At 39.5% G+C, this 13,293-nt stretch overlaps 1 protein-coding gene across 5 annotated transcripts in view; it reads left to right on the top strand.

Annotated features, from left to right (window-relative positions):
• The window catches only part of LOC146862015 (broad substrate specificity ATP-binding cassette transporter ABCG2-like), a 667,466-nt gene that overhangs the window by 595,389 nt on the left and 58,784 nt on the right, over positions 1–13,293 (top strand). For all 5 annotated transcript variants that reach the window (XM_085641173.1, XM_085641175.1, XM_085641174.1 and 2 more), the window contains 2 exons: positions 2,533–2,615; positions 7,876–7,965. In XM_085641173.1, the coding sequence (XP_085497299.1) occupies positions 2,533–2,615; positions 7,876–7,965 (173 nt within the window). The remainder of the gene's footprint in view (positions 1–2,532; positions 2,616–7,875; positions 7,966–13,293) is intronic.

The raw sequence follows: 13,293 nt of genomic DNA, 5'->3' as shown, positions 1-13,293 counted from the left end.
GTTTCATAGGTAATAAGGTTCCAAGCTTAGGTTTGCTTGCTGTCCATACTTCAGCTGTGTGTTCCATGCCAAGGGGCTGTTTCTGTGGATAAACAGATGTTAGTACACAGGGTGGCAACTCCGCGTAGCTCCACATTGTCATGTCTGGAGATGGAATTAAGTTATTTAAGATGCCAAAAGAACCATTTACTGACATAGGAGAGCTATCTAAAAGTTTTCCAGATTTATTCTGGCACCTGGGGAAATTGAAAATGTGAAGAATCTCTGATAATAAAGGGTATCCAACAGAATGTGTGCTACTGTTTTCGGCCGAAAAGCGGCGATAATTTTATCGCTATATCAGCAAGGTCACGCTATCGCAAGAATCCTTGCCTTAGCGCCTGTTTACTGAACGCCCAGCTTTGTATCTCTAATGAGATGCAAAGTGGGCGTTCCTTCCCAAAATAACTGTAGAAATGTCGCTAACCGACATTTCTCCAATTATCAAGGGAATCGCTAACAAGCATAGCGATAAGAAAAGTAGCGCTAACCATGGTTAACGCTACTTTCCTTACGCCTGCTTTAGTTCTGACTTAGCCATGTAATCCAATGGGAGGTGGATTACATGGCTAAGACCACCCTGCCCTATCAGCAAGGTATCGCCGGTCACAGTGCGATTATCGCTGGAATTCCAGCGATAATCACACTGTTTTCCAGCTAACGCTTGCATTTCTATCGCTTTGGAGATAAGCTTTGCCGATAGCACGCTATCTCCGCGATAGGCTACTTTTTCGTTGTGAATGAATCTTTGGTTCAGACTGAGTTTCATTTGAATCAAGCAGTGGCATTATCTATGTTGTTCTGAGATATTCAGTAGAACACTATCTACTTTTGCTGGATAAAATGTGATGGTTAAGGTACTGTTTGTTCAGAATCAACTAGATGTCATTTAACATCAGATTCATTCATATGTATGTGTATTAACTGTTTATAAAAGCCATATGCAATTTTAAATAATACTTTAGAATCAGTACATTTCAAAGATCTACTGTTCTTGTGAGCTTGTTAATGTTCTGTCTGATTATTTTTTAAACATTTCAATCAAAAAACGCAGATCTCAAATTCCATACATTTAGCCAATGATTACAAAATATAAAAAAATTACCGTACGAGGGCCCGCCACCTAAAGGAGCCGCTCCGAATAACCAGGTGTTGCATGGCCTGCATTACTCCATCGCAGTAAAGTAAACTGGCTCTTGCGGTGCATTCTCCAAAAATGTTTCCTTTATGTGCAATTAAGGGCATGCAGTGCTCTTGAATATCCCTGTCATTGACTGTCTTAAAAGAAAGTGTTAAGTTATTTACTGGGCCTGCCTAAATACACAAGTCGTAAGTATTTTTCAGTTTTATTTTTTATATATATGTTGTTCTCATCCTGATGATACATTTTGTGCTATTTTTTACAGTTTAGTTTTGTTTCTCTACATTGAATAAAAGCTTTATAAATTCAAATATTTTGGTGAATCTCTGTCCTACCCTCTGATGCTGTTGTTTGCTAGTAAATACATTTTAAAGCATGTGCCTCTAAAACCTATCTAATCATGGCGAACAAAGACATATTGACTTTTAACTACAATATACTAAGATAGGTGTCATTCATTCAAATTAGACGCTCCCCCTCCCTCCGCATAGAGGTTATCATTTTCCCATGCTGCATTCCTGTTAATAAATGTAAATATGATATTGTGCAGCATGGTATAGCTTTCACACTTTGTTGGCAGAACGCTAAACAACCCACAATGATGTGTAAAGGCTACTTAGACTACTCTATTAAAACACATTTCTTTAATTCTGCTGCATTGAGTGTGCATGGGATACCCAGTCGGATGAATGGGAATGATTTAAAGCATGTGAATGTAAGACATTAACTGCAGCTGTAGAACTTTAGTTACAGGCTAACAGATCAGTAACCTTTTATTTTCATCCACTAAGTTACAATGTTTAAGTACTTTAAGATTGTCATGTGACACACATGTCCCCTTTTATTGAAACATATATTCACAGATTCAGAAAAGCACTCACAGTTGGTTTCTCTTGCACAGGGGTGTACTGAGTCCATGCATTGTATTGCTCCTGCTTTTTTTTTTTAATTAAACCAATGTTATGATCTTCCCTCCTATCTAGGTCTATCAGTGCTTTGTGGTCACAGGTTGTCTAGGGTGGCAGTCGTTATCAATTCTAAGTAATTTATGCTCCAGGGATTAATTCCCTTTAGATGGGAGGCATTTGACACCAGCATGTGAATACACCAAATAAGACACTTTTATTCTCAAGGATAAAGACTAAATTCCCAAAAATATTTTAGGAGAGCGATATGAAAATGTCTTTGTATTTTTGGTTTATTTTCAATTTTTCAATTAGCAGAGTTGGCTTGAACTATTTGTCTCGCCTTTCTAAACATGTTGCCAGAAGTGTGTGACAGCTTCATGTTTTAGAAGAACTTTCTCATAAGTCAAGTCTTCGCGTTTAAGACTTTTTTCCCCTCTTTTCTAGCTGGGAGTAACACTGATTCTGGCTTTAATTGTTGGTGCCATTTTCTTTGGGGTAAAAGACGATTCCTCAGGCATTCAGAATCGGTAAGTAAATACAATACGAAATCCAGCCAGAGCTCACAAATCGCAAAAAGCTCTTTGTAGAATACAGTGTTTTCATTTAAAAGTATTGCTATAGTAGAATTAGTTATGCATGTATTTTGTCTTGATAGTTTGAAAATGAGTTCCCATCTTATGAACACAAAAAAGTAAAAATGTCTCACTTGTGCAAAGAGTTTAATAGATTCAAGACACCTAAGCATATTTGCACTGATCTAGGCTTCGCCATAAAAGAAAACCGAACAATTAAGACAAATATTGATGCAAAACTCAAAGCTAGCCAGAAAGGTTAGATTTTCAGAATTTCCAGAATAACTATTCCTGAGAGAAATTGATAAGGTAATTGACCTAAATTAAATGTTATTTTTGAGTTTTTGTTTAGCTGTACAGTAGAAAAGATTTTACTCCTACCTAGGAGTACACCTTCCTTTCCTTATTCCTCTTATTGACTGCTAAGCATACAAAAATACACTATCTGGCTTCAGTTTCAGTGTGGAATAGGCTAATTAAATGAATTATTCCTCAACATCACAAAGTTTGTATTTAGCCACCTCAACATACTCCTCCGCCTACCTTGCCAATTTGATGATCTGGAACACAAGAAACCCTTAGCACCTCTTTAGTCATTCTAAGTGGAACCATCCACCTATACATCAAATGTTTTGCCATTAAACATGCAAGCAAAGGAAAATGCGGTCATTTAAGTAGACAACTTTGATCCCATAATTAATCTCCGGCATCCCTGGGCTTCCGTTAATTTCTCATTGCGCCTTTCAACCATTCTTTGAACAGTTTGTAAACTGCCACAATGTCTCAGTGGGGGTAATGCTTCCTTCTAATGGGAACCCTCAGTTTTCCCAAGAATAACACCCATGCCTGTGTCCCAAAATCTTGAAATGGCATTTAATTGGTTCTAACTTCTTTTCTTCGTTCTTGCCACATGGCTGACATCTGACAGTTGCGGGATTTGGTATGAATTAAACAAGAGGTTCCTAATTCTGGACACACAACCCCCACATTGCTTGTCTCTTTGTTCAACAGGGCCATGATTTTTTCTTCACCATCTGCACTTCCAAGAGTCTCTCTCTGGACATTAATACTATGATGTCTCACACTCTCTGATATTGGGGCCTCATTAGCAAGATCCCGTTGGTCTGCAAGGCAGTTTTGCAGAAAGGGTTGAAGACTGATTCTTCATCCCCCATTAGAAATCTAGTCACCCGTAAGTGGCAGCCCTCCTTCTTTTACTCCGTTCTCTGAGTATACCCCTCTAGATTTGAATTCACCCTCATCAAAATTGTATCGGAACCTTTTACTGCTGCATTCTACTCATCCAGTTGTAGTGATTTAATGTGCTGTGCTCTGGAGATTTCATCCATCTCATCCATTCTGTACTCCAATTTTTGTTCCTACTCTGCCAATGTATTCAAGTTGGCAAGAGTGCTGGATTTGTTTTTTAACGTATCCTCAAGGACATTCTTTGTAGGGGATGCAGTCCAGGGAGAGATCTAGCTCCAGATTCCTTGTCGAAGTTCCTACATTCGAACGGATCCATACCTCTTTCTATAATTCTGCTGTTGTTTAGTGAGGTATTTTTTCTAAGAAGTTGTAGATTCTCCTACCTCCTCCCCAGCCACTCCTCTCATCACATGTGTGATACTGTAGTTCCCATAGCGACCAATCAGGTTGTGGAAGGGAGTGTCAACTTCTGGAGACCCTTAAGCAATGTTGGATCTGCAAGTATTCTTTTAAATTCTTTCAAAGGGGACCTTTAACCTTTGTGTTATACCCTCAGTCCCGAAATGCGTTTATCGGTGCAGCAATTAGTTCTCCAGTTTTGTGGATGCTGCCCATGACAGTATCCACCAGTTTGACAGCACATTTCACCATCCACTTCTGCTGAGCATTCACTGGCCATAAATCAAGACCTCATCTCTCACCATAGGCAGTTGCTCCTGGGTGATATATCAGTTATCCTTTCCCTCTTCAAGAAAGGAATCGGCCATCTGAATTTCAGCTCTATGACTGAAATGTTGTCTATATGTTCTATGAGAAGAGGTAGGCATGCTCACTAATGCCATAGTATATAGAATGCCTGCTGAATGCAAATGATATTGACACCAGTTCAATTGATCAACTATGTCTGTTTATGTCAATGGGATCTTTTAGTATATGTCTCTCTTGACGCATGTATGGAATGCCTGGTGGACCTTGTTGCCTCTTCATCCAAAGCTTGCCGTATAACGGACATGCTAGGACGTTTCAGGACCATTAAGTAGGTATAACGTTTCACAAAAGCATTCCTTGATCTTTGTGGGATTATCTTTCCTTTCCGTACACCAACCCCGATTCTGCAGCAGCCAGCAAAGATTTTTTACCTGTCTTACTAGCTGAAAAAGAGAGCTGAGTATGTATTGGCAAGTGGCTCAAAGGTGGAAGCAAGACACAGAATACATACCAGAATAGGTGCTGCCATTTTAGTTTCTGCAAGGGTACCGGGGTGACATCAGGATTGCAAGCGAAGGGAGATGCCAATCTGCAGACACTTGTGTGCAGATATTTAGAGGTGCTAAATAAAATAAAAATCACTCTTTTAGCAAATCAGTTTCTTATCAACTTGCCTGTCTGCATTGAGTTGATATTGCTTACTTAACACCTTAGCTATTCACAAAATAAAACTTGCTTCAGGCTTTTTATGGTCATATATTTTGACTATTGTCCATAGTTTTTTGACAGCTTTTCTGAGGCCTCAGCTCTGCCCTTGGAAGAAAAATGTTTTCATTATGGCAAAGGAAGCTGAGAAACCAAAGCACATCATCTTCAAACACCCTAGAATTCGCATCTTAATGTATTTATTGCCTGTATACAGTTCACGTTTCTGAGGACTTCAAAGTCTAACAAGTTTTCACTAGAATATGTTAGTCACACAGGCTATTATGTTCACAAATCTAAATAAAGCAAAAGAAGATCAAAAGCAGAAGTGACAAATCTGATGCATCTTCTAAGCCAGTTCCAGCTGGACCTCTATATGTTGAAATGAATGTTGAGCTGTGACTTCTTCATGGTAAGCCACTTCTGTTAGGCTGCCGACTTCTACCGTCCCCTCATGATGTTATTGGCAGCTGATGGCACACCATCCTGTGTATAATTGCATTTGCATCCTGTAGATCCTCCTCCAATCTCGGGATCTTCAGTGTCTATCTTGGTGTTGTCATCCATTCAGAACATTAGCCTCAACATTGAGTCTAGATTGATAATGCCAGTCTAGCAAATTAACACCAGCGGCAAATTTGTCGTTGAGGCTCGCACTAACAATAACTTAGTCGATGAGACACAGATTGCAGCCTAATGGTGGCAACCTCATAATCTAGAGAATCTGTGGTACTTTAAAACCTTCAGAAGGACGCTACCAGTAAAGACTATTACCCCAATGTCTGAGCCTCTGAACACATCTGCTGTCTTTGGAAATCCCACTGATAACCGTTTCTTAAGATGCTTTGAGAGACCCATGTTTTAATGAGGATGATTAAGATGGTATCTCAGTAGTGAAGCTGCCAGGTAAGCTAAGTGACTTTGGCAAATCTACCCTAATTGGGCAAGAAAGAGGTGAAGAACCCAATTCTTTCCAAAACAACAATTGGGATAATATCATTTGTGTACTTGAGATGTTCCTTTCTCTACCACTTAGACTTCTGCTTTTTATTCGCATGGCTGATCTTAAGACTAAAGCTCACCCTCAGGCAATTGCTTAGTTCAACTTTACCTGTGCAATGTTTGGGTGCAGAAGAGTAGAGAAGCAACGCCGTAGAAATATATTAAATCAAGGCATTTTTCCATTATGAGCCAAATACTAAAAGTGTCTTATCAAGATCCAGATTATCAACAATGTATATCTGCACTACCACATTCCCTCTTACCGCTCTTCTTTGAGCACGCTTAAACCTTCGTCTTCTTTCACTCCTCCCTCTGAAAACAAAGATGTCTCTAACCGTGTCGATAATCAGGGCCCAAAAGAGGATGACTAAGAATGAATTTGTAGGTTTTCCCTATATAAAAGGAGGACCAACATTCTATAACTCTTATCTATCTCTTTAGAATGAGGTGATAAGATTCCGTGCTACTATGGAAAAAATTAGAACAGACATTAATTTAACCTGTTGGAGGAGTCATCATGACAAATTGCATTATCCTTATTCTAAAATAGGGACGTCAAGAGCAGGTCCATAAGGGCTGGATCCAGATCTGGTTTACATGATATCTTTGTGAGATACAACCATCTAAACAGAAATTATTTATGTAGACATGGTTATTTTGACAACATCGCATAGATCTGATGCCCCAGTAGTTATTTTGTTCACTTCTGTTGTAGACCATCTTTGGGGGTCTGCACCAAACATCCGTAAAGCACCTTTTTCTATTTAGTACTGTAGTTTCCAATCAGAAGAGCTCCTGACACAGCTCCTTTACCCTTGGTAGCTTTCACCACCAGTCAAGACTATGTTCATTAATGGTAATGTGGGTAACAAAATGTTATGAATTCTACTTACACTAACTTTATTCTTCCAGAAAGGGAAGTTTATGTGTATTTCCTGGGAATTTCTGGACTAAGAATAATATCTTCATTTGATGCTAACATATAAGTATGATACTTGCATATAAACAGATTTTGTATGAAGAATGTTCATTATTGTGTGCATTGGATCGACGATTCAGTGGTTTCGTTGGTTTGAAGAAAATGTTTAGTAGCTTTGCTAAAATGAAAATTTACGATTTATTTTGCTGTAATGGGCTTGTACGTAAATGTGTACATTAAACATGACTGCGCACAATTAGTTAAATGTATATAATTATCTAATGACAAATGGATTTTGTTTTTTATATAGCATGTTTAAAATGCCACGGGTGGGCTTGGGTATTCGGTAACTATAACAAACATGTTGTGTGTTGTTTTATTTTTATGTTTTTTATTATTTGTTGCATATTCCCTTTAATAAGCCTTTCTTCATCCACCAGTGCCCCAAATTGTTTATATGGGACTCCTAAACGAAAGACTCAAAGCGCAGGAAACCCATTACCTGCATGATACTCAAAACACCTTAAGTGTATTAATCTAATTATGAAACAATTGATGAATTATGTTCATATAGGCACTATTTCTATGACCAAGTTAGAACACGTATGATTATGTACTGCAAAAATCCTTCTTTGTGAAGAGAGAAACATGTTTTTCTTCTATTCTTCACAGGGTGGGTGCATTGTTTTTCATAACTACCAATCAGTGTTTCAGCAGCGTTTCGGCTATTGAGCTCTTTGTTGTGGAAAAGAAGATTTTTATGTAAGTTGCCTGTGTTAAGTATTCTTATGCATCTTTCCTTTTAGTTTGTGCCCTTCTTTTTAATAACCCTATTTGTACCATATTTTTTTAAGTGTTTCTTGAATTTTAGATTCACAGAATCAATGTGTTTACATCAGCAGAGCCTTAGCTTACTCCGCTCTCATACACCCTTGGCCTGACAGCTACCCATTGCCATTGAGCCACTAAGCCACAGTGCGGCTGGCTCTTCCATGTTTAGGATAGGTGAGATCATCACTTGTTTTCCCTACCTGTCACTGCTGTGCTTTGCTAGCTAAGGTGGTCCATTTAGGCACACACATTGACACCCCTACACACATCTCAAAACTCCCTGCACACAAGTCCTTTTTTGTGTGCATTTTTTTTTAGTTTGTTTTCAGAAAACAGATATCTTTGCAGAGCAGGCTACGTTAGTTATGGACATTAGTGAAAGAAGAAAACTGGGGGGGAGGTAGCCTTCACTCACAAACTATATACACAGAAAACCCCTGCTCACACATCTTCCACGTAGAATACTCATTATACTTTAGGTCAATCGTACAGACTCTAACCAGTGTTAGTCCAACCGCTATCTAGCTCACAGGCCTATTCTAGGTGAATCTTTTTATGACACTGAACTGTGGTGGATATAGAGCAGTGTAGGGCAGCTAGGTGTGAGAGGAATAGGAGACACCTCACAAAATCAACCAAGGGAGGCACTAAAGGATCATTCCAGCCCCCCATGCCTAGTATCACAGATATATTCTGATGAATGCAAGGGAGAGGGACTTCCCGTGTATGCTTCAGTCAACCCTAGGGTATGATGACTATACTGCATGGAAAGCGCTTGAGTATGGGTTTGTTGTCATTAGTTATGGTGCCTGCTCAGCTAAGTTCAGTGTCATCGATACGTTGCTCCAGGGGTGGCTCCACTAAAGGCACAGCGAGCCCCACCTGCCTGGTAGGCCTCTTTAAGGAAATAAGGCCATAGCCTTAGCTGACCTTGCAAACTGCCCCCAGGCATTAAAGGAGTCTCTCTATCTTTTGGTAAGAGGTTTGCTAGAAAATCCAATCTCTGTGAAATCCACATGATGTATCAGCATAGTTCTCAGAGGCCCACCATATTGTATCAATTATGGCTGTAAGGAGCAGTCTAGTCTCTTAAAACTCTTCTCAAATCGGTTGTAGTACGAGGTTTGTCATGTTTATAGAACCTTTCTTCTTGAGAAGGCTGGTAGCAAGGACCTTTTGACATCGCACCCAATTTTCCCACTTTTTTCAGCTTGGCCAATGGATTCTTTAGGGACATATGCAAGTGTGCTTGCCTTTCTTCTTGGTGGTATTTATATTCACAGCTTTGCTAATTTTCTTTTCCGCTTCCTACACTCTGTCCTCCAAGCTGTGTATTAGGGCAATATTTTTTCCATTTTCCTAGAGGAGAATGCCGCGACAATAGTTTGATTTGTTAGTCAGTCACCACTTAAAGATAGGTCATTATTATTTGCCTCAGAAGTGGCAATCATCTTTTGGAGGGCTTTGCCACCAGCCTGTTTTCCTTGCTTCATTTACTTGGTTTAAAACTTATTTTTCTCTGGGAGAAATTGTCTTTGGTCAGACTTTGGTGTTCTAATCTCATTTTCGTCTTCATTTTTGGGTCTGGCTTTACAGTGTTGCTGTCTGATACGGATTCTTTAAAATATACATTAAGTGAGCGTTTTGTCTAGCCAGACTATGTCCCTCTGACTTCATGCGCTTGGGCTGTTTGGCGTATCATTCCACCTCCTATGGAGTGCTCGCATTACTGTGCAATAAGGACTATTTTACATCTCAAATATACAAATAGTCCACACACATTAAACTATTTATCTCATACAGGCATTGTATACAGAAGCAATAATTTCTTGTTTTGTTTTTTCCTACAGCTAGCTTTTTAACATTTTAGTAAGGTCTTATGTGCAGTTTTTTCTCTATTTGTCTTCCTAGTTGTTCTTTCCCGTCTGTGCCCTTCCATTTGACTTTATTTATGCTTATTTCCCTTTGTTTTTTTCTTCCAGTACAATTTGTTTTTTCGTTTTCGCCATCTGTTTTTTATTTATGTTCTTCCTCCTCTGTTTTAACAAAAAGAAGCTCAGCCAAAGCAGTGAGGTATGATTGTAATGAGCGAACACAATCAAATAGAGGAAAGTTCAAACTCTGTTTCCATGTTTAGCACTGTAAAGCCAGACCAACTGGCTTTGTCAGTGCTTGTTTGTTGGTACTGTTTTTACTGGCAAAGCAAATATGTGCTAAGATTCCTGAGTGAAGAGCAACACCTAAACACAAAGGTTTTATTATCTATGGTGGCCAGTGAAGACTTTGGTAGCAGGAACCTTTGTTCAAAAATATTGATCTCAGACCAAGCCTAAATGTGGCCCACGCTTACCTTGCCTGCGCTGGCACTGTGTGAGCAGGCTAGACCTTTAATAAATCATCTCCTTTTTTTTAACAAGAAGGACTTACAATTGTCAAATATTTTTTAAATAATTAGATGTCTGTTTTCATGGTTTATTGTAAGCAACCTGAATTCTGATTGATAGAATAATCTGTTATTAGGTCTGTGGTGCTGTTTTAGGCTATTTTTGTGGTTACTCTCACCTGCACACTGGCACCAGCAGCATTATCTGGTGGTTAATGTTGTTGCATTGTTTTGAGCTGAATATGGCACATTCTCCTTCTTCAGGAATAGTCGTAAGCTCAGAATCTACAATCAGAGATGTTTTATAGGCATGGGCAAAGTTAGCAATTTCCCATGGCCCTCACCTTCCAAGGGACCCCCTTTGAAAGTGTTTGACCTTTGTCTACCCTGTTTATCTATCTAAACCTCTCTCCATACCTATATCTCTCCACCTCTAGTAATTTTAAGGATTTTTGGGGTCCTGAGCAGAACCGATTTCCATGGTTTTGTGTGATCTTTTTAAAGTTTCACATATATCTTATAATTATGTGAGCTTGTGTTAGCAGGAAATTGTAATAAAACTCGGATTTGATCCATACATGGGCCTCCAACATCCTTAATCTCTCCCTGACCATAAGGCAATGTAGTCTTCGTAAGCCATGAGTGATTTTTGTGTGAAGGAATAGCCAAGCCATGGCTAGGTGGGAGCTCTAATCTGCACCTCTACCTTCTAGCAGGAAGAAAAGTAATTCTTAAATCACCTCCGAAGAAAGTCACAAATCTTTCATGCTATTTTTAAATCTTGCAGACAAGAAAAGTAACTAAATGTGTACCTGAATTACTTGTTCAAAGCAGGTTCTTAAACTTTGAAGTTAACGTGCAAAATGTGACAGGCATTTTCAAATTAATCGAATTGAGGTTTGTTTACTACAAGTTAGAAATAGGAATTGTACTAAAATATTGACAACGAGGACCCTGGTTAAATGTTACATTATTTCCATATGCTCTCTATCATATGCATCACTTTTAACTATTCCACTGGGTCCGATTCACAAAGATTCTGCACACTTAGTTTCTATTTACATTCCCAAATATCTTGATTTGCAAGCGCAGATTCACTTTTTGAATTACATTTTGTGAATTTACATTTGTAAATCAATTTTGTCAAACTTAGGACCTTTTTTATCATTATGTGGTGCAACGCAGCAAGCCAACTTGCTACACTGTGCTGCGTGACAAGGAAAGGGCAGAAATGCGCTGTATTTAACATAATATGACACATTCTTTCCTTTTCCCAGCGCTGGTGCACAATATGCTGCCTGGCACAAACGCAGGCATTCTTGCACCATGGTGCAAGGGTGCCTGCGTTGTAAGCAGGATTGTTTTTGTGCAGGAAGGGACACTTCTCTGCACTAAAACAATCCCCTGAGGCATTTTCCTCCATGTGTGCTGCATAATGTAGCACACATAAAAAGAGTTAAAAACGAGGCAAATAAACTTATGTATTCTTGTTACGCCTCCTCTGGGTAGGTGCAGCATTTTGGCACATTCCTAGGTCTACAAGTAATGGTAAATCTGGGCATAGGTCTAACTCAATGGATGTTGCGTGGGAACACCCACGCACCACCCCTGGAGCGCCTCCCTGGGGCAGAATATCCCAACGTAGCGATTTACGCTGCATTGTGTTGCTCCAGATTTATCAAGCTGCTCTGGACCGCGCAAGGTGGCCTTACGTGGCTTGATAAATCCGACTTCGGGGTTGCGTCACGCATGCACCCAAGTACGTGGTGCACAAGCAACTCTACCCTTTGATAAATATGGCCCATAATGTTAGAGCACTTTGTTTTAATATTTTGTGATAGTAAAAATACTCCTATTTGCAAGCAGTGGACATTTCCAGGCTAGAGATGATCTGTAGAGTTTGTGGATGCCCACAAATGTGTATTTGTAGGTATTCGCAAGTTTGTTTCATTCCCACCTTGGACACAGTCAGAAATGTACTCCTTTCAAGGCACTGGTAATTGACAGACAACACCCCAAACATTTGTGGAGGTATAGAAGGGTTTATCTACTTCACCATTAAGAAAACAATATGTAAAGTTTGCATGAATATTTGCTGAAGTGAAAATGGAATGTGCCCCTTGTTTGTAGGCGTACTCCTGGGAAGGCTGCCGCTGTTGCAGCTTCCCCAGCGAAACAGCTGTAAACCTTTGTTTGTAGAACTGACTGTTTATGGTCACTTGAAAGACACATCTTTGATGAAATGTGTCTCTGTTGCCCTTAATTAGTGTTTGATACTTTTTCGTACCAAGCATTAATGATTTCTAGAGGATGAACATGGTTGTTTAATCCTTAAGTTTTTTGCTTTTTAATCCTATAATTAAACATTTATTTGTACTGTCCCTTGCCCCCATTTCGTGCTTTGTAAGGTAGTCACCTTGTCCCTGTCGGGATTCAAATTCATGACCTTCTAGAAACACACAGATGTCAGCAGCAAATCATTCAGTCAGTGCTCAAGCCACCTTGCAGCTTTAAAAGCCTTCACTCGTTCCAATATCTCTTGCAACTCACCACGAAATGTAATCAGAAGAAGGGGGGGAATTAACAGAAGTTTTTCATGCACAAAGTATGAGGGAAGGTGTTTATGTGTAGGTTTTTGTTATGCGCCTGGCTGCTCTAAGGCTTCCCAGCGCTGACTGAGAGTTGCAGACAGAGAAAGAAGTGAATGACCCAATCAGGGAGTTACTGGTGGAACAACCATGCCTTGACCTGTTTTCCTAAAGGAAGGTGGGGCGTACTAGAACTACAAAACTGTACCTCACCTTTGGTGCCAAGATGCTCCAAAGGCAATGGCCTCTCAATGGGCAGTTTGTTTTCCTGCCTCCTTTTCAAGTTAG

The sequence above is a fragment of the Triturus cristatus genome, chromosome 2_2 (assembly GCF_964204655.1).
Source record: "Triturus cristatus chromosome 2_2, aTriCri1.1, whole genome shotgun sequence".
NCBI classification, from domain to species: domain Eukaryota; kingdom Metazoa; phylum Chordata; class Amphibia; order Caudata; family Salamandridae; genus Triturus; species Triturus cristatus.
The sequence above is the reverse complement of the archived record's forward strand: the minus strand, read 5'-3'. Positions and strand labels throughout refer to the sequence as shown.